The 18879-nt window shown below is 41.3% G+C and overlaps 3 protein-coding genes across 14 annotated transcripts in view; 1 reads left to right on the forward strand and 2 right to left on the reverse strand.

Moving 5' to 3' along the window:
- The window catches only part of LOC148381631 (uncharacterized), a 33820-nt gene extending 28219 nt beyond the window's left edge, over window positions 1-5601 (reverse strand). Inside the window, exons 1-3 of the mRNA XM_088362594.1 lie at window positions 5557-5601; window positions 5337-5441; window positions 1181-1315 (exon numbers count right to left, since the gene is read on the reverse strand). The gene's annotated coding sequence lies outside the window, so the exon portion shown is untranslated. The remainder of the gene's footprint in view (window positions 1-1180; window positions 1316-5336; window positions 5442-5556) is intronic.
- The window catches only part of dlgap2b (discs, large (Drosophila) homolog-associated protein 2b), a 33636-nt gene extending 23401 nt beyond the window's left edge, over window positions 1-10235 (forward strand). The window contains exons 7-14 of the mRNA XM_088362592.1: window positions 170-214; window positions 2880-2936; window positions 3598-3956; window positions 4024-4109; window positions 4188-4594; window positions 4670-4761; window positions 5773-5925; window positions 5995-10235. Coding sequence (XP_088218718.1) covers window positions 170-214; window positions 2880-2936; window positions 3598-3956; window positions 4024-4109; window positions 4188-4594; window positions 4670-4761; window positions 5773-5925; window positions 5995-6210 — 1415 coding nt within the window. The 3' untranslated portion in view covers window positions 6211-10235. The remainder of the gene's footprint in view (window positions 1-169; window positions 215-2879; window positions 2937-3597; window positions 3957-4023; window positions 4110-4187; window positions 4595-4669; window positions 4762-5772; window positions 5926-5994) is intronic.
- A 296-nt stretch (window positions 10236-10531) lies between these two features.
- The window catches only part of ptprk (protein tyrosine phosphatase receptor type K), a 49339-nt gene continuing 40991 nt past the window's right edge, over window positions 10532-18879 (reverse strand). For 4 of the 12 annotated variants that reach the window (XM_088361503.1, XM_088361505.1, XM_088361506.1 and 1 more), the window contains 16 exons: window positions 17840-18027; window positions 17672-17771; window positions 17312-17457; window positions 16717-16734; window positions 16288-16324; window positions 16117-16214; window positions 15926-16042; window positions 15701-15855; window positions 15499-15634; window positions 14625-14774; window positions 14346-14519; window positions 13151-13282; window positions 12874-12999; window positions 12643-12806; window positions 12288-12423; window positions 10532-12214 (listed from right to left, as the gene is read on the reverse strand). In XM_088361503.1, the coding sequence (XP_088217629.1) occupies window positions 12161-12214; window positions 12288-12423; window positions 12643-12806; window positions 12874-12999; window positions 13151-13282; window positions 14346-14519; window positions 14625-14774; window positions 15499-15634; window positions 15701-15855; window positions 15926-16042; window positions 16117-16214; window positions 16288-16324; window positions 16717-16734; window positions 17312-17457; window positions 17672-17771; window positions 17840-18027 (1931 nt within the window). In that variant the 3' untranslated portion in view covers window positions 10532-12160. The remainder of the gene's footprint in view (window positions 12215-12287; window positions 12424-12642; window positions 12807-12873; window positions 13000-13150; window positions 13283-14345; window positions 14520-14624; window positions 14775-15498; window positions 15635-15700; window positions 15856-15925; window positions 16043-16116; window positions 16215-16287; window positions 16325-16716; window positions 16735-17311; window positions 17458-17671; window positions 17772-17839; window positions 18028-18879) is intronic. The other 8 variants (XM_088361508.1, XM_088361507.1, XM_088361501.1 and 5 more) reach the window with 4 other exon arrangements.

The raw sequence follows: 18879 nt of genomic DNA on the forward strand, positions 1-18879 counted from the left end.
AATTTCATGGGGGTCATAGCTTTACATCCAACAAAACAGCACACAACCAGTTGTTTACCCTAAAACACATTAATAGAGCTCTTCTTAGTCATTTTTTTTTTTTTTTTTAGGAAAGCTGTCATTTTTTTGGTTGGTTATTATTTCCTTTTTCTTTTATTCCCCATTTTAGGCGCCCGTAGCTTAGCTGGGGGGCGTAGAGAGTACGGTAGGTCTGGTAGGGAACAGCTTTATTTCTTTCTTTTATATGTTTCATACATTTTGTCCGACTCATTAACATTTTTCACTTGGTAGGAATGAAAATAATGTCATGTTGTCATTGCTAGTGTATTTTAATTGTCTTCATTTTTCTCACCTTCAAGTCAGTGGAACGTTTGTTTAGCGGTACTTGATAAAGTTATAAAAAGAAGTACTGTAGTTGCCATTTTGTTAGCGGTAGCACATTGTATTGATTTATGTTGACAACTTTTCAAAGGCTAACTTAAAAGAAGGATTTTTTCCCCATATATTTAGTTTTTATCAGTTTATTTTCATTTCTTTAAAATTTACAGTCATCAATTTGAACACTAACACATCTTCTTGATTTAACCATTGAATAGAATTGATTGTGGCTACTCTATTTTTGTCTTTTAAATATACTGGCATGCAGTGAGGCAGGTTACGATCAAATAAACAACTTTGTTCTACAAACCAGCACAAATCAATGCTCTTATTATAGCCCTGAATAATAATAATAATAGTTTCACTGTTGAAAATCTCAGGTTTGACAAATCACACGTGTATTAAATTAATTTATTTTATTCTACGGCCCTTATAGTCATAATTTTGCTCCCTGGCTAATTTTTCGAGTACAGCTTGACAATTTTAAAAACACACGCTGATCATTTTAATGTGCAGCAAGGTTAGTAGGAGCAACACACACATTACAACATGACACACAAGAGTCAACATGAAATCACATAAATCTAATTTTAGAAAAAATCTATAAAAATATACCTCGTTGACACTGATTTGTATTGGTTTGTTGTGAGACTATCATACATGTAAGGTTGCATCCATGGGGGCATCACCACTGTATGTATCTATGTATGTGGCAACCAAACAACATGCTTGTTTTATTGTGCAAACCTCTATTTACATTACAGTCAATATATACATTAAAAAAAAAAAAAAAACAGCCTACCTTGTAGAAGGAGTCGAAAATCCAACGGCAGAATCATCAGGTGTCCGAGATGTCCTCTGTCAGATCACTCATACATCTCTTCATCCTCTCACCCATCTTCATGAAGCGGCCCTCACGCTCGAGAGAACATACAGCCTGTGACATGCAGATGCACAAAATAGATATAAGGAACACAATTGGAGGGTGTATATTTTTAGGAACACAACAATCAATAACTTCAATGCTACTGGAGAAAACCCAGCCAGCCATTTTGTTTCTTGAATTTGCGGGTGAGCTGGAGATGATCCCAGCTGACTTTGGAGCAAACAGTAGGCTGTTTGCCAACCATGGAGCGACCTTATTGCTCTTATTAAAAAATGCATTTGTGTTGACTGTAATCACCCACTTCAGGTTTCGACCAAGCAGTAGTTTATTTACCGTATTTTCCGCACTATAAGGCGCCTTATAGTGCGGAAAATACGGTAGTTGCAATCTTTACAGTGTTCACATCTTACCGGGTCTCAACATATCTAATAAGTACTGCCCAATGTGGCTAAGATGACCCCAGGAAACAATTTTTATCTCTTGTCTAGGCAAAAAGAGGTTGAATTACCATTTATTTGTGAAGACTATGGTACAATATTACATTTCAAGCATCAAAATTGATACTATTTTTGTTTTGGTGAGGTTCTTTTCCCTAGCAAGGACATAAAGTGCTAAGCAACGCGCAAAGATGAAATGTTTACCGTCAAAGGACTGTTTTTTTTTGTGGTTTCGAGGCTTTCGAGGACTATTTATTCTAATCTCAATGAATATATAATTGTCCCCGCAAAGATGAAATGAGGCAGGATTAGCATCACACCACACAATCACTCTGTTCCATCTCCAGCCCCCATGCTCATGCACAGCTCGTCAGTCATTGCACGTCATTAAGCACCAAGCCGCCCTGATCTGCGTCAGAGCGGCCTCTCACCAGCCTCTCTGCCAGCCCTACATCGCAACTGTGGCAAAGGCGGCGGCGTCTGGCGCGAGTGGACCGGGTCGCACGGCGGGCGGGGAGTGACTATTTCAATTGTCGCGACCATCATTTTGTCCAGATCACCAAAAAAATGGACAGTATTTCGTATATGGTCTGTAATACAGCAAGTAATGATTCAAAAACAAACAAAAATGAAGGCACTCAGATTTGTCTTTGTTTAAATCCTAATTAGCTAATCAGATGCAATGCGAAATTTCCCCAAAATTCGATTCTTGTCTCGTGAATACGTGTATGTATTGTACATGAAGATAACATGTCTGTTTTTGAGATGATGCATGCGTAGTATGATATCATGATACATGGGCAACGTAGATTTTAATTCAGCATTTTGCAGAGCATTTTTTTAAGGCAGTATTCAAAAGCCGACAGCTAAAATAAAAAATGGTTTTGTCTGAAATATTTGCCCACTGTATGATGACGTAAATTATAAAAGAAACACAGGTAAAAAATGGACAACCAGAGCTATTTCTTATTAGCAGGATTAAAATGTCACCAATCAAGCTCAGTTAATCCAGAATAACTGTGTTCCTTTCCTGACCGACGTAAGAAATGCAAGGAAAACACGTCAATAATTGCTTTGGAATTCAGTTTGCTTTGCTATGTAAATGTAGTCGGCGAGCGTTTTTATCTGTGTCACACTTGGCCGAGTCTCCAATAACTGGCTCTGCTTGGCTCTTGCAGGCATTCAGTTTCGTCTCCCTACTTCGTGCAGTGTGGACCGTGCTCAGCCACCGCAAGGTACCAGTCAGTCGCCATCATTTAGATTTAACCCAGTGTAGGAAGGTTATTTTTTTTTCCTTGCTTTGAATCAGTTAGTCCGAAATCATTTTTAATTAATCCTAAAAAAAATCCAGTCGCTGTGCTCTTTCGTTTGCAGTCTTTCAGCTGGTGGCCAAGTCTGTATGTAAGATGCTCAGTTTTGAAAATGAAGTCAGATGGCTCCAAAGTGTATAAATAGACAATGTGGTGTTTCAATATTGCCTGAGTCACAAAGCTTCCATTTGGAAGCCACCCACAGTCTCCTGCAGCACTGCAGCCTCTTCAAGTTGGAAGGAAGTCAAGTCTGTGATGGGATTTGTCTTAACAGAATTCCGCTGGTTTTGTTGCACTTAATTAGCTCTCAGCCAAGTAGTCTGCTTGAGTGTGTGTGTGTGTGTGTGTTGCGTGCTGTGACTACAATTGTTAACATTGATGTGTGTTTTAGCAGGCAACAGATTGCCTTGCGTTATCTCAACTTCCCCCCTTAATGAATTTTAAAATTTTCTGAGCTCCCATTGTGCTTTTTAGTGGCTTGCCTTTGGTGATTTTTTTTCCTCCTCCCATTAAGTTTGGCTTGTATTCATTTTTCCATCCTTCTTTTGCCTTTTCCTCGTCCTGTCATCCTGCTTGTGCTATCCAGCGGTGTCATATCCTCCTAGTTACAAGAAGACCCCACCTCCCGTGCCCCCGCGCGCCACCACCAAGCCTCTTATCTCTGTGACAGCCCAGAGCAGCACTGAATCCACCCAAGATGCCTACCAGGACGGGAGGCAACCCCGAGGCGGTCTGTGGGCCACCGACAGCCTCGGACGTCCCATCTACAGCTCCATGGACAGCCTGGACAGCTCCAAAGCGGTCACGATGGCCATGGAGTCTGCGGCGCCCAAGAGGCACGCATCTTTGGGCAGCCACAGCTCCATCCAGACTTGCGACAAAGCCGTGTTGGTATCCAAGGCGGAAGAGTACCTCAAAACTCCAAGATCCTCCATCGGGATACAGGCATGTACAGCATAACCACATCTTGAATCTCAGATTTGACTGTTAAGTTGCGGCGGGTCTTCAACAGGTGGAAACTGCGACAGAATCCGAGACTGAAAGCAAAGGTCTTCCTCAGTTTCACTCTATAGGTATCCAGGTGGAGGATCACAAAAGGTATGTGGTGCCACCACTTTGACATTCACGTCCAGGAGTTGCACGTGAATTCTAATCACATGACCTCCGCACGTTTAGGCGAGGTCGGGTGAAGCGGTCCAACAGCGTTACCACGGCCGTGCAAGCCGACATGGAGCTGGAGGGCTTCCCCTCCATGGAAGACAAGGGTCTGCAGTTCGGTGGCGCTTTTGGGCGCCACTCTGAGCCAAGCACCCCAACGCAGTACGGGGCCATCCGTACAGTGCGCACACAAGGCCTGTTTAGCTACAGGGAGGACTACCGGCCCTCCAGCGGCCCCCCCAGCCCGCAGCCTGAACCCTGGCTTGTTGAACCCAGCCTGGAGGCCAGCGAGACGGGTCGAGTGTCTCCTCTTCGCAGGGATGGCAGCTGGTTCATGCAGCTTCTTCACAACGAATCCAAAAGGATGGAGGGATGGTGTAAAGAGATGGAGGGGGAGGCGGAGGAGCACGATCTGTCGGAGGAGAGTGAGCATCTTTTTTTGGTTTTCTCTTCAATCTGACTTGGAGTTGATTGTGTCTTGAATATCTCGACGTTTGCAGTTCTAGGAAAAATCCGGAGTGCGGTGGGAAGCGCTCAGCTGCTCATGTCCCAAAAGTTTCAGCAGTTTTACTGGCTATGTCAGCAAAATCTGGTGAGTGATGGACAAGAAAACCATCATGTAGTATTGACAAGCCCCCCATGCTTTTAATTTGCTTCTTAGAGAGTTGCATTATGGGAAAACATATCCTTCTCTGCCTGAGCTTTGACAATCTGGTTCGCCCTCCAGCAATAGACCGCAGCAATCAATAGAGGAACAGTCCCTTCGCTGCTGTCGAGCCTTCTGAAAACGAAAGGGGAATTCCAATCGGAAGCACTTGAGCCCTTCCATTAATGCACAAAGGCAGCAGTTTGAAATTGAGCCTTCGACTCTGAATAATGGACTGCCACTGTATTCTTTGTCCTCAAGTCCACAGAGCACACACTGACCGCAACATTATGACCACCTGACACAATCCATTATAATCAGAAGGCTAAAATAAATAAAAGAATAATTATCCACATTTATAGAGACAATAAAATCGAATTTGCCCAATATGTTGCAATGAGCACAAATCATCAACAGGTGTCCGTGAAATAGCCACAGCACATCATTTCAAACGACTGCAAATTGACCATAAAAATAAACAAATGGCAGAAATATAAAGTTGAATGAATAAAAATACTCACCGGGACAAAATCCATCAGGTTTAATTAGATTCAAATCTAGTGTTGCGTGTATGTGTCAGGTAATTCATCGATTTATGTTTCTTGATCGTTGAAGCCCTTTCAGACCTGTTGGAGGCAACAATGACTATAAATGACATAAATTCGTAACAGAATAAAAATAAAAACATTCTAAATAAGCACAAAAAAAGCATAAAATAGCTAGGCGTTTTTGAAAGTTTACCTGCGCATTTTCTTCTTGACGTAATGCATGACGTGAAGTGGCACGATTGGTGCTTTACTGCCTCCTAGTGGCAGTCAAGGTAAAAAGGCTTGTTTGTTGGTTTGACTATGAACTGGGTTGATTGACGCAAAATATAGCCAATAAAGTGTGTGTTACTCTTTTCTTTCCTTCTTTCCCCCATTTCTTTTTTGTTTTCTCTTCTTTTCTTAAAACAAGGACCCAAGCGCCATGCCCAGACCCACATCTCAGGACCTGGCCGGATTCTGGGACCTCTTGCAGCTTTCCATTGAAGACGTCACTGCCAAATTTGAAGAGCTGCAGCAGATCAAGAGCAACAAGTGGCAACTGCTGGGGAGTCCTGAGAAGAAGGTATCAAAAATTGGAACTCCATAGCCATTTCCATGGAGATGCGTTCCATATCTTCTTGTCTCTCCAAAGGATCGAAAGTGGATTCCCCCTCTGACCAAGAGGCCCAGCAGGGGCCGTGGCGGGGTCATGCGAGAGCGATCGCTGGATCTCCAGGACCGCCAGCGCCAGGAGGCCCGCAGACGGCTCATGGCCGCCAAGCGAGCCGCTTCGTTCAGACAGAACTCAGCTACCGAGCGAGCCGACAGCATCGAGATCTACATCCCGGAAGCTCAGACGAGGCTTTGAGGTCCACGGATTCATCCTTGATTTCCTCTTTGCTCATTTTTTTGGTTTCTTCATTCAACACCAGCTCCCGGCATCACATCTTGCTTCCGTCGCCCACTCTAAGATGTGTTGCCATTCTTTAGATTCTTACGCTTCTATATTTTTTTTTTTCAAAATTCAGCCTCCAAATCAATTCAACTCCTAATTCTGAGGAGTGTGGTGCTTGCAGCAAGCTCAAACGTTCCAACTTTAGCCTTTTTAGAGCTGCTATTGCCCCAAATCAACACCTGATTTCAATATTTTCTGTACTTTAAATAATATTTGGTACACTGAGAGTTTGTTAGTCAAGTTGTAATTGTTCCTCTCTCTAAAAAAACAAAACAAACAAAAAAAATCACTTTCAACTTCAGTTATTTCAACCTTCATCCATTCGATTCATCATTTTGCTGCTGGATGCGTTCACGTCGCAGAACACATTCGTCTACGAACTCGAGAGATTGCGCAAGAGGAGAGTACAGAACAGCATTTTTTGCGCCTTACGATATTCATGTTTGTATTTCCAAGGGAAATGTAGTTTATGGAGCTCACGTGATAATGTTGCAGTTGAATTGCAAAGGACGGTTGATGTTTTTTTTTTTTCTTCATGCCATTCTATTCGGATATTGTGACAAATTGCAATTTGCATTTGGTATTGACGGGATTGATTTAAAAGAGCATTTGTATGGGTTGATTAGGGCATGCTCCCACGCTGCAACCTTTAGCTCAGATTACACACACACACACACAAAACATCATTTAGTCAACAAAGGGTGCAAATGACACTTTAACACTCGTCAGTTACTATAGTCAACGGTGCTGCTTTTTACTCTCCAAGTGTTGTCCTTAACCCGGGCCTATGCGCACACAGACACACTCAAGGACTTTTTAAAAAACAGAGATTTATCAACATGGTGCCCGTTTGTCTCTGCGCTGGTTGTGTGCGTGTGCTCCAATGTGACGTTAGGAAGGATCATCTTTGCAATGCGTTTGCCCAAAAAAAGTCTTTCGGTTTTCTATAATAATAGCAGAAAAGCTCTCATGCTATGTTAGCACTAGCCTATCCAGTAAACTAAATGTACCTATAAAGTGACAGCTTCAAAATCCTTAAGATTGTTCACTTGTAATTAGGTGAGCCGTTTGTTCCCATGGCAACCACAGAGCCTTCACTTACTTCAGTAGTTTGAGGTTGGTGGACCAGGAAATAAAAAAAATTGGGATTTGACGCCACAAATGTTCTCACAAGCTTAGCTGTAGTTCTTCCCAAAGGTGTCTGGTGGTATATAGGTCAGGGTTCTCAGTCAAGTTCTTCCACACCAAACTCATAAGAGCGTGCCAGACAAGGACTTTTCTCATAACTTCCCACAAAAGTGTCCAAAATGTCTTCTTGGTGTGCTTGGAGGAGAAAAAAAAAAAGATGGATGGGCCACTAAGGAGCCCAGTACCATTTCTTAACATTAATTTATTTAAATCATAGAATATAGAGACCATATAGATTTTTCACTGAATTCCATACTAACAACACAAAATGATAAAATATTTAATTTATCTGGCTTTGTCAATCAGTCACAATAATGCATGTAAATCCCCCAATGAAAATTGATTAATTTTTCCATCGATGGAGGGAAGGTTGGCAGTGTGTGTTCTAAACATCGACGAGTTCTTTCCTGCATCACACACACACACAGCAATTGTAGGACAACTACCTATTCAAGCAGATGTGTGTGTTTGTGTATTTGTAGTGTTGTGTAGTGAGGAATTTACAGGGTTTTAGATCGTGGGGTTAAAAAGATGCGCACCATGTGACTTGCACACAGTAACTGGTATCATGCGGGGCTATTAGTACATATTAAATAATCATGATATCATATATGTGCATAAGCCAAAAATATTTGCTATAATGGGGCTTGGGCAACTATGTACATGACAATTCCTCAGGTGCCTTATGGTGTTGTGCATGTTGATGGTTACTGCTGCTGCTGCGACTTCTTCTAAGCGTTATAAAGGGCTGTAAACTGGTTTAAGTCAGATTTAAGTCGGAGGCAATGCAACATTCACACTTCATCATGTGTTATAAGGGCGCGAGAGGAAAAGCATCAGGGTTTTCCTATAGTGATTTTAAAATATTTCAAATATATCTTTATAGTTTTGGAGTGCAAGGGAGAGAGGGAATAAGACCTTCGCAAACATCTGGTCTTACTTGGAATGACCGTCAGTCTTCTGTGATATTGCTTAACTGTTGTTTGGGTGGTTTTTAAATCACTAAATTCTCAATAAATAAAAATAACTGGTTAACAGTAATCGTTTTTGATACACTAATGCAAATAACATTTTATCCGATTAATTAATGTAATAATCGGTAAAATAATCTCAACATATTGACAGCCCTCGAGAAGGACAATTTAAAAATGTAACTTAAAATTAAATTTGAAAGTACTCGGGGATAAATGTTTTAAATACACGAATGCAAATAAGATTTTATCCGATTATTCGATTCATTAATGTTATAATTGATAAAATAATCCAAACATATTAAAAAATGACAGCCCTAGAGTAGGACAATATAAAAATGTAACTTAAATTTAAATTTGAAAGTAATTGGGATAAATGTTTTTGATCCACTAATGCAAATAAAATTTTATCCGATTATTCGATTCATTAATGTAATAATCTAAACATTAAAAAATGACAGCCCTAGAGTAAGACAATTCAAAAATGCAACTTAAATTTAAAATTAAATTTATCTGCTGTGATTTTTTTTTTTATTATGACAACAGGAACGTGAAAAGCCAATAGGCTCGTCTTGTTACCTCACTGCATGGTCGTAGAGGGCTCGTGGCAAACTCGGCAGGTGGGCTTGGAGGCCAAGTCTGCGTTCTATGCACCATTAGTATGTTTGTGTTTTCGGGAGGACGGTTGGGTTCCGATTTAACTTTTGAATCAACCTACTTAGACGCGCCAACTGAACATCAAAAAGTTGAAACCGGTGCTCAATGTATGTTTTTTAGGTTCATTCAGACAATCGACACACACACACACTCACTAACCCCAACTGAATCTCCTGATTGATCTTTAATTGAGAAGCATTTACTAGTTTTGTGCACTGCAAAGATGTCCTTCACTTGTTGTGCTCTCTCTTCTTATAAAATCACGGATGACATCACCCCATCGTCGACACCCGGCTTTATCTGCTCCTCAAGCAATAAGCTTAGTTTACATGCTTAATAGCTGGGTGGTACTTCAATTTTCATTTTTCAATCATCCCACACTCTGCTTTTTAGAACAATATTGATATGATTATGTCACCGCTTCCAGAAGCCCACTTGAACCCACTCACAAGCATTGTTAGTATATTTTTTATTTTATATAATAATTTCATTATGAGGAGAGAGAGCAGTCACACTGTTGTTTGCCTTTGATGGAGAAGTGTGTCGTGTTGTGGACGTTGGTAGAAAAAAAAAAGATTTAATTAAAAAAAAAAGGCCTTTTAGAGGGTTTTGGAATTATAAGAAATGTGATGGCATAAAGATGGTAATTGTAATTCTATTTTGAAATGTTGAGAACAATGGATATAAATGCCAAATATTCTGTATTTGTACAAAAAATATATACATATATAAATATATATATAATATATGCCTAATTTGAATGGAACTATTTTACGCGCTTGACCATGTTTTTGTTGTTTCAAGGAGTTCTTTTTTGTCCACATGATTTTATAGGCTCTTCAGATAGCATGCAGGGTAGTGAAAATGAATGTATTATTTAGTGTTTGATTGCTGCTCACTATTACAGCATTCTACAGATTGGTTAGTGTTTATAAGATTCTTTTCAAAATGAATATTTCCTTTAAGAGGTTTCTTTACCCGGGCACATTTACCGTACATTTTAGATCCAACATTTTTTTTTTCCTTCTTGCTTTGTGTTTAAAAGTATAATTTGAGTCTTTAAAACTACTGCCGTCCACCGTGTGTAAATAAAGATGCAAATTAAACTTTTTGAAGAAAACATCAGGGTTGTGCAGCATTTGTAATTATAAACATTCCAAGCTTCCTTGTTGTCATAGTAACAGTCGGCTCTTTTTAAAAAGTTATTTTAACTGTACAGTGAACCTGTATGGCTTTTTTTTTGGTGGAAGAGATACAACTCACCTATGGTCGAGCAGAAGATCTGAAGAAATGCATTTTCTTGATGATCTCCTGGCTGGCCTGGGATCTCTCCGAATGGAGGGATGAAAGAAGAGTCCGGAAAAGATCAGTTAAACATCAATGAAGTGATTGTCGGTGTGATTATTTAAACTAGAGTCTTTTTGAAAGCAGTGATCTGTTTTTTTTTTATTACAGCAAAGAAGCCAAACATTACAGACAATAACTATGAATATTGACTTTATATTCAGACTGGCTTGGCAGCAAACGTCACTCATTGTTGGCCTTGTGTCACTCTAATTGCGCCCTTTCACTATTGCTTGACATCCTTTTTTTTTTTAACGGAAAAAAAAAATACCAGGAACATAAAAACAATTCAGATTCCATCGAGAGAATTAACATTAAACATTTGTACAAAGTGTAACATTTTGTCTGTCCGATAAATCTCAACATTAGAGCCTTGCTAGTATGTATAGGATGCAACCTCACTAGAGCCAAAAAATCTTATATTCTATTTACAAACTTTTTTTTTTTTTTTTTTGCCTCAATGGAACTTGTGCAAAACAGAAACACATCAGTCACCACAAGTCAACATTGTATCGGTTAAGCGAGGATGCGTTCGACAAAGTCTGCTCTCCATCCAGGATGCCACTTGAAACAATAACTCCATAAAAAAAAAAAAAAAAAAAAAAAAAGTTTAGGCACAAGCGTCGCTTTCGCTGCTGGCGGGACAGAAAACAGCACATCCCATTCGGACCTTGAGCTCAAATACTGCACTGAGCACGACGGGGGGGGGCTGTATTATTTTTTTTCCACCAAATAAAGCACAGTAACGTCACAGGCTCATTTTGAATCAAAACAAGACAATACTACAGAGTAAATACTTAAAAACAAAAGAACTAGCGTACCTCTAATGCTCCGATATACAGCTTGTTCTTACACTCTCCGCTCACTGGTTGGCCCGTTACATCGTGGTGCTTTACGGTGTTGGCGAAGCGAAGAATGATTGTTCTCAGAAGCAACGTAAACAATAAATACGAACAATGTGCTTCAACCGTATACACATATTTACAACAAGTCTTTGGCTTATGAAGAAAACATCCGCGGCGACGTAACGAGAGCGAAAATGTCGCTGGGCCGCCAGTGCACAAAGTAAACGAAGCCAAGGGATACCACTAATGCTCCAAGTGAACCAATCAGACTGCGGCGCTAATTACTAATTACTCCTTCTCTCTCGAAGGACCTCCATTGTGATAAATTGAAAGCGTGTTGGGCCCAGCCCTGGAGTACAATGCAATAAAAACTCAAAATGTGCTAAAAAAAATCTATCCAAATATGAAAATAAAAAGAAACGACACAAATAAAAATAAAAATCACATTTCTTTTGACTACAAATTTCTTCTTCATGACGCAATGAAAAAAAAAAAAAAGCCTAATAATACTCAACATGTAAACTATCTTTTGAGTCAGTCTCTCGTAGTGATCGTTCGGTTAGTTAACGTGTTTAAGGATCTGATTCTGTTTGCTCCAAAAGAGCTTCAAGAGAACATTGTGATGATGATGATGATCATCTCAAGCTGGTGGCAGTTATGGAGCGTGGAGAGAGACTAAACATCGTTTTGACTTGTGGGCCCCTCGCATCCAAGGGGGCTCACTGGCACTCAAGAAGCTGTACAATTTCAGCATAAAGGAGCTTTTCAAAGTCTCCTCGGCACACATCCATGAGACTGACTTGGTCTGGAAGGACTAGCCAGGGTTTTCCTGCTCTCCTTCGCCATCTTCTCACTTGTTTAAGAGGACTCGATGAACTCCAGTGCAAGGTCGTAGCAGAACCTGTACTGCTCCTGTAGACACAAACGTCATATTTGTGCACAACGTATTCCCATCCAAATATTTTTTTTAACGTTTTGGCCTTACCGGAGCGTCCACCATGTTGGGTTTACTGTTCCTTAATGTTTTGACGGCGTGGAAGACGTCAACCACGCTCTGCCTCTTGGCCATCTCGCACACAATGCTGCTGGCACAGAACACGCCACTGCGCCCGCCGCCGTTTCTTCACAAACACACCGAGGAAGTTAGTTTTGGTTTGTGTTCTCCATCAATCGACTCCAAAATAATCAATCAATTCAACAGTTCATTCACGTTTGAGCAGTTATCATTGCATCATGTTTCCCCGAATACGCAAAAACGTGAATTAGGAAGGGTTATGTGTGCTCCCCTAGTGGTAGGCTATGAAATGAACCGCCGTTCGCCAACGTTGAATCTTACTCACAGACAATGGACGATGGTTCTTCCCTCCCCCTCCTCTCCCTCATGCTGCCACTGGTCCACCTGCAGGATGAGCTTCAAGAAGGACCTCTTGGAGGCCGGGACCTCCCTGTGACCCGCCCAGCCCAAGTACTGGAACTGACGAACCATCAAGTAGCCTTCCTGAGGCTAACACATCAATGGATAGCGACAGTTAGCTAGGTGTGACATGTGACTACAGCGTTTGAATACTCACTCTTGTGAGGTTGCAGACTCTGAACAGCCTGCTGATCACATCACAGTCCATCGAGCAGGACATACATTCGACCTGGACGGGCCCGTAACGCAACATGCCTTCTTCCGGCCAGTACTGGGGACAGCCCTGTGGAGACAACTCGTGATTAGATTTGAAAAACACACTTGGGTAATTTTTGGACTATAAGCCGCACTGGACTATAAACCGCACCAGCTAAAACTCATGACTTCGGGTTCAAAAGTCGCGGCTTATAGTCCGAAATTTACGGTACTCGTACCTGCGCTAGGTCAATCTCATTGAGCATCACCAGACTGGTGCAGCCGTAGTCGTACACCAGGCGCCAAAAGTCTTTGACCGTATTGGGCAGCGGGTGCTGGGTGACGATGAAGGCGGCCGGTTGTCTGTAGCTCTGAAGGTAAACAACAAAGAAAAAAAAAATGGCCGGTCATAATAGGTGACACGCAAACAGGGTAGCTTAATCATCTAGATGTTTGATCATGCAGGGGTGGGGGTGAGTAGCATGCGCCACATAAACATCGACGAGGGTCCACTTGATATTCTGTCGACATAAAACGTGTGAACCGACGCTATACAGCCAGCCAATGGTGGGGTGGGGAGGGGCATGTGAACTCGGGCGTTTATGGCAAGACATTGAACGTGGTGGAAAGACAGCGAAGCCATGAAACAAATCCAGTATTGGAATATTTGAAGTGAAATCCCATTACCTGGAACTCCTCTGACAGCTTGGTTAGAGAGAGGCCAAAGGCAAGTTTAACTAAGACGCAAATACTACAAAACTCAAGTCCATCAGATTGAATCACAATCCTACTACGTTGGCCCTGAAAGTTGGGTTTTCATTACTCACCATGAAAATAGAACCATGCAGCCATTAGCAAGTCCTCACCTCACAAGTCACACTATCAAAAATATTCATGAGAATTTAATAGGATGGCAGAGGAAAAGAACGACTGGATATTTGACATAAAAAAAATGATCATCTAAGCAAGTTTTAGACTCCATCATGCTAAAATCACTTTAGAGTTCTTTCCTAATGGCAGTGGATTGCTTTCCATCGACATCCTTCTAATTTCTCATGTAAACAAGCCGCACTATGTCACTCCCAAGAAACTTCACAATAAATATTTCGGTTTTTTTTGTTTTTTTTTATTGAAACCTGGATTTGTCTCTAGCTTTCTTGTGTGCTTAAACCACAAACACAGCATCACACAAACAGGGAGGGGAGACTGTATGTGTGAATAATAAACACATGCATCGATATTTTTGCATGTTTTCTACTGGTCAAAAGTTTTAGAACAACCTCCATTTCTCAGTTAGGCATTTTTAGATATGCTGATTTTTTTAGGCTTCTAAAATGTTTGACCAGTGGTGTCTTCATTTCCATATTCTACCTTTTTCTTATCAAACAATGTTAAGGCACTATATCGTACAATGTATTGTTCGTGGGAACTTACATCCATGAGCGCCGCGTTGATGTAATTGCTACTTTCCCCATCGATCGTGATGAGGAAGGGCAGACATCTGTCAGGCGGAAGTCCGTCCATGAAGCGGTTCTTATCTTGGTTCCTAGGCAACAACGCGATGCTGCAGTCTTCAGGCTGAGGCTGAGGAGTCACTGAGTTTAAAGTCTGGAGGACAAAATCATTCATATGAGTTCATTGTGTTCCAAAAAAAAAAAGGCAAAATATGTGCATGGGTGAGTTGATGAGTCATTTTGAAGAAAGAAACATCACCTGAAATTCGTCCTTCAGGTGGGACGAGTTGGTCTGGGAGTCGATACGGATGAGCTCATAGAAAGCAGCTTTGAATTCACAGACGGGGATGGCCGTTTCCCCGCAGAGACACGCCTCTAAGATGGCGTCGTGGATGAATATGTACTGCTCCTGGAGAATGCACGAGATGGCTGTGTTTTACTATCACACACACGTGCACACACACTTTTAGAAGAAAACAATAATCGCTGTCAGAGCGACAACTTGTTGGGGGTGAGAAAACATACAGTGAGTGAGGTGGAGTGGATGGCGGGTGGAATTATGGAGATGATCAATGAAGACTCAAGTTAACATCTTCCAAGTCACTTCTAAAATGAATTTCGGCAGGTAAAATATTTACTCATCAAAGTGATTCAATGAGGGTTTAAAAAATAGAAATTAAATTTCAGCATTACAAAATTGGGTCTAGAAAATAGCTGTAAAATGTAAATAAAAAAGTTGTCTGGCAATGCCAATATAGGATTAATTTATCTTTATCAATTCTATTTCAAGAATGCAGTAATCAGATTGTAAACAACTGCTGTTTTTTTAGCTACCACTAGATGGCAGTAAAAGGCAATTATTCTAATCAAAAGCTAATCCAAATCAAGTTGGGGATTTTTAGCTCTAAAACTGGAAAATAACTTGACCTCTTTGTCTTTTTTTTGGTCATCTTTTTGACCTTCATGACACTGGTGTGAGTCAACATCACAAACAAAGAGATGAAAGATGTTATGGATGTGGTCGTCCCTTCAGCCTGTACCGTTGCGTGTCCCGAGTCCAACAGTGCGTTCGTTGTTTTACCGTGTCTGCCCCTAGCATGTTGATGCGGATGGATGATGGGTAATGCAGTCACCTCAGTCTGTACCATGTTGATCCTCCTGGACCGAAGCGCCTTGACGCAGTTGTAGATGTCCACCACGCCTTCCCTCTCTGCCATGTCCAACATGATGTCAATGACTATGAAGCAGCCTGTGCGTCCTGCCCCGGCACTGTACGTGGACCACAAAAAATTAATTTCGATTCTCACATTTGAACGGATGTTTTTTTTTTTTTACCTGCAGTGGACCACAATCGGCCCGGCAGAGGGTGGATTGGAGATTTTAACCCTACGGATGAAGGAAAGCAATCCCGTGGCGTGATACGGAACACCGTGATCGGGCCAGCCTGTGAAGTGGAACTGCTTGACTTCTCGCACTTCGTTGAATCCACGCTAAGGAGAAAAAAAATGATGAAAATGAGATCGTTTCGAATCATTCCCTGATCTAGTGCCTTCAACTCACCCTCTCCAATGTGAAGGTGCGGACCACGTATTCAGCGAGCGGCTCCACTTCCACAAAGGTCACCTTGAAGTCACCGTACACCTCGGCATCATCTGGCCAGTACTTGTAACACTTCACCTGTCCAAAAACTCAGAATTAGTATCAACTGTTCGAAAGATCAGATTTTTGATCGCCGAGAAAGAGCAACTTACCCTTCCGACCTCGACCAGATTGGTCACCATGACGATACAGGCTGACTGTTCTTGCCACACCATCCTCCAGAAGTCATACACGGTCTCGTGCACGGGGCCTGCAAATGCAAATCACCTTTAGGACATTATAATATCGTCTAACATGACTTTATATTGTTATTATTTGCTCACCCTGAGTAGCAATGTAGTGGCTTGGTCTCTGATAACCCTGAAAAACAAAAATTTTTTAGTCACATTTCATTTCAACGAGATTGTCAAAAAAATAACAGCTTAAGTTTCTCCCAGGCAACATTAAGAGCATCATCTCCAAGATTTACACATCTAAGCATTTTTTATGTGGTTAAAAGGAAAGGGGTGAGAATTTAAGATTCAATCATTGCTGATATATTTAAACGTGTCACCTTTACAACAAGAGACACAAAAAGGGAGTAGCGATAGTGGTGCAAAGAGAGGGGAGAAGAAAAAAAAAAAAAGTAGCACGAGATGAGGTGAAATCTCTCCAAAACGTAAAAAGTGGAGACAAGAGCTTGGCCTTGAGCATTTGACGACTTGGTGCATGGATGGATGTAAATGAATGGAAGAGTCCACAGTGATACTTACATCCCTGTACAGCCAAATCTACAGGCCAAGCCACAGGCAGAAAGAACGAGTGGAAGAAAGGAAGGAAGCAAGGAAAGAAAGAGAGCACAATAATGTCAGTGAGCGTCAACCAGAAACAGAAAAGTTGCATTGACATGACATGTGGATGGACATGAGAAGACAACACACACAAAAAAAACCTAGAATTAGATTAAATAGAAAGGACCATCTTTTTTAATTCATAGAAATCTGAGATTGCTGTCTTAATTATAAATTTGAAGCATCGGGAAGTGCCCAGTCTATAAATTCTACTTCTAGAGTGGCAATGACAATATTTTACATAAAAACAAAACAAGTTGTTGTAAAGGTGACTGCAGGTGAAGTGAAAATGGTTGAAGATGATGGATGGGAAAAATAAAAAAAAGTTTCAAGGTTTGATTTCAGTTACTTGTCCATCGTGGTGACTATAATCAAAATAATCAATACTTTTATCTGCTAAATAATCACGTTATACATCCAAATACATTTTTTTCAAAGAATACATTCTGAGATGCGTGAAAATGGGAGCAATGGGATGTCTTGGAGATGCAATTAAAGGTAGAGAGGCCTGACATACGAGCGAGGGAGTGTGGTTTCGTTGGTTTCGTTGGGAGCCAATAGTAGCATTCGGCGCGTTTCCACTTACATCGATGTAGTTGGCGTTGATGTAGTCGGAGGAGGGGTCATCTTCCATGGGCTGGAGAATAACCCGTGAATGATCATCTGGAGAAAGAGACAGAAGGACACAATGGAAAGGAGGAGATAGGGAAAGAGAGAAAAAAAAAGTGAGATGGATGAAAAGAAACAACCATCAATACATGTTGTGTATCTTTTTCGATTGTGTTGCTCCAGTTCTTCTTTTCTCCGATTCATTCTCCTGGAATTTGAAAAGTTATGCAATATTGATTTTAAAAAAATATATTTTTTTTTTGCTCACAGGCTATTATGTTGCCATATCGGTTCTTGGTGCGGTTTTGCTCTTTCTTTGCCACGTCCCAGGTTGCTGACTGGCCTTCAAAAAAACTCTGCATCACCAACAACACACACAAAATAGAAAACGTGATTTACAAATATAACAGCAAATTTGATTTTCCTGCCGACTTACTTCGTACTCCTCCTTAAAGCCATAGCTGTCGGACGTCTTCATCAAGTTGATGTGCTGCAAGAGGTCGGCCACTCTGATGGCGGGGTGGAGCTGTCCCGTCTGATAAGGAGATTCGGTGCCTTCGCAGTGATAGCGGGGAACATCTAGAAGTCTGCTGTTCTCTGCCGCTGATGCGCTATGATTCTCGTCTGTGTGTGTGGGGAGGAGATGATTTAAGGTTAAAGCTGGCAACTAGGTGAATCCATCCAAATGTATTTCCAATTACCGTATTTTCTGGACTATAAGGCGCACTGTCGGCTTTTGAGAACATTTTAGGCTTTTAGGCCTTATAGTCCAGAAAATACGGTATGTTATTAGCAGCTTGCTTATTATTATTTTTACATTCTGATGCCTACCTGTGATTGGAACTACATATCCAAGCAGCAAGGGAAAAATAAAACAAATCAGACTGTGGGATAAGTGTAATTTCACATGGGGTCACATGGAATGAATGATGTCACCGCAGACTGGTTGGGAATGGGGAAATGGTGATAGTGATAGATGATGAGGCAAAAAAAAAAAATCGGAACTATAGTGACGAAAGCACACTTATTTTGGCCGACATTGTCGTGCCATTGTGAGGTTACTGCGTATAATCGTCGCTACACAACGTGATGTTGTGTATTGCATCCACCCACCCGATGTTTTCCTTTTGCTCCGAGGACTTGTTAGCTCATTAACGACCGCTAAGCTTTGTTATTGCCCTCGTCAGGCCAATTAACGCTAAACCTGACCTGACAGCGTCTTTTAATTCGACTTCTCCGCTACTCCCTCCGATCCCGTGACGTGATAACCCGGGACAGGGTGGAACAGCAGCTTTCAGTCTGAATTAAAGGTTAGGAAAAAACATGATCAACACACTTTGGTGGCTCTTGGGAGGTTTTGGACGCCTTGTGGGTGCGTTCCAAAAGATTGAAGCCAACAACTGGGGCGAGTGTTTGGCACAAATGAAATCTTTCATGAGTCCAGAGTAAATACCACAGATGCCAGTATTGACAACA

The sequence above is a fragment of the Syngnathus floridae genome, chromosome 19 (genome assembly GCF_059516105.1).
Source record: "Syngnathus floridae isolate MCC-2025c chromosome 19, RoL_Sflo_1.0, whole genome shotgun sequence".
Classification (NCBI taxonomy): domain Eukaryota; kingdom Metazoa; phylum Chordata; class Actinopteri; order Syngnathiformes; family Syngnathidae; genus Syngnathus; species Syngnathus floridae.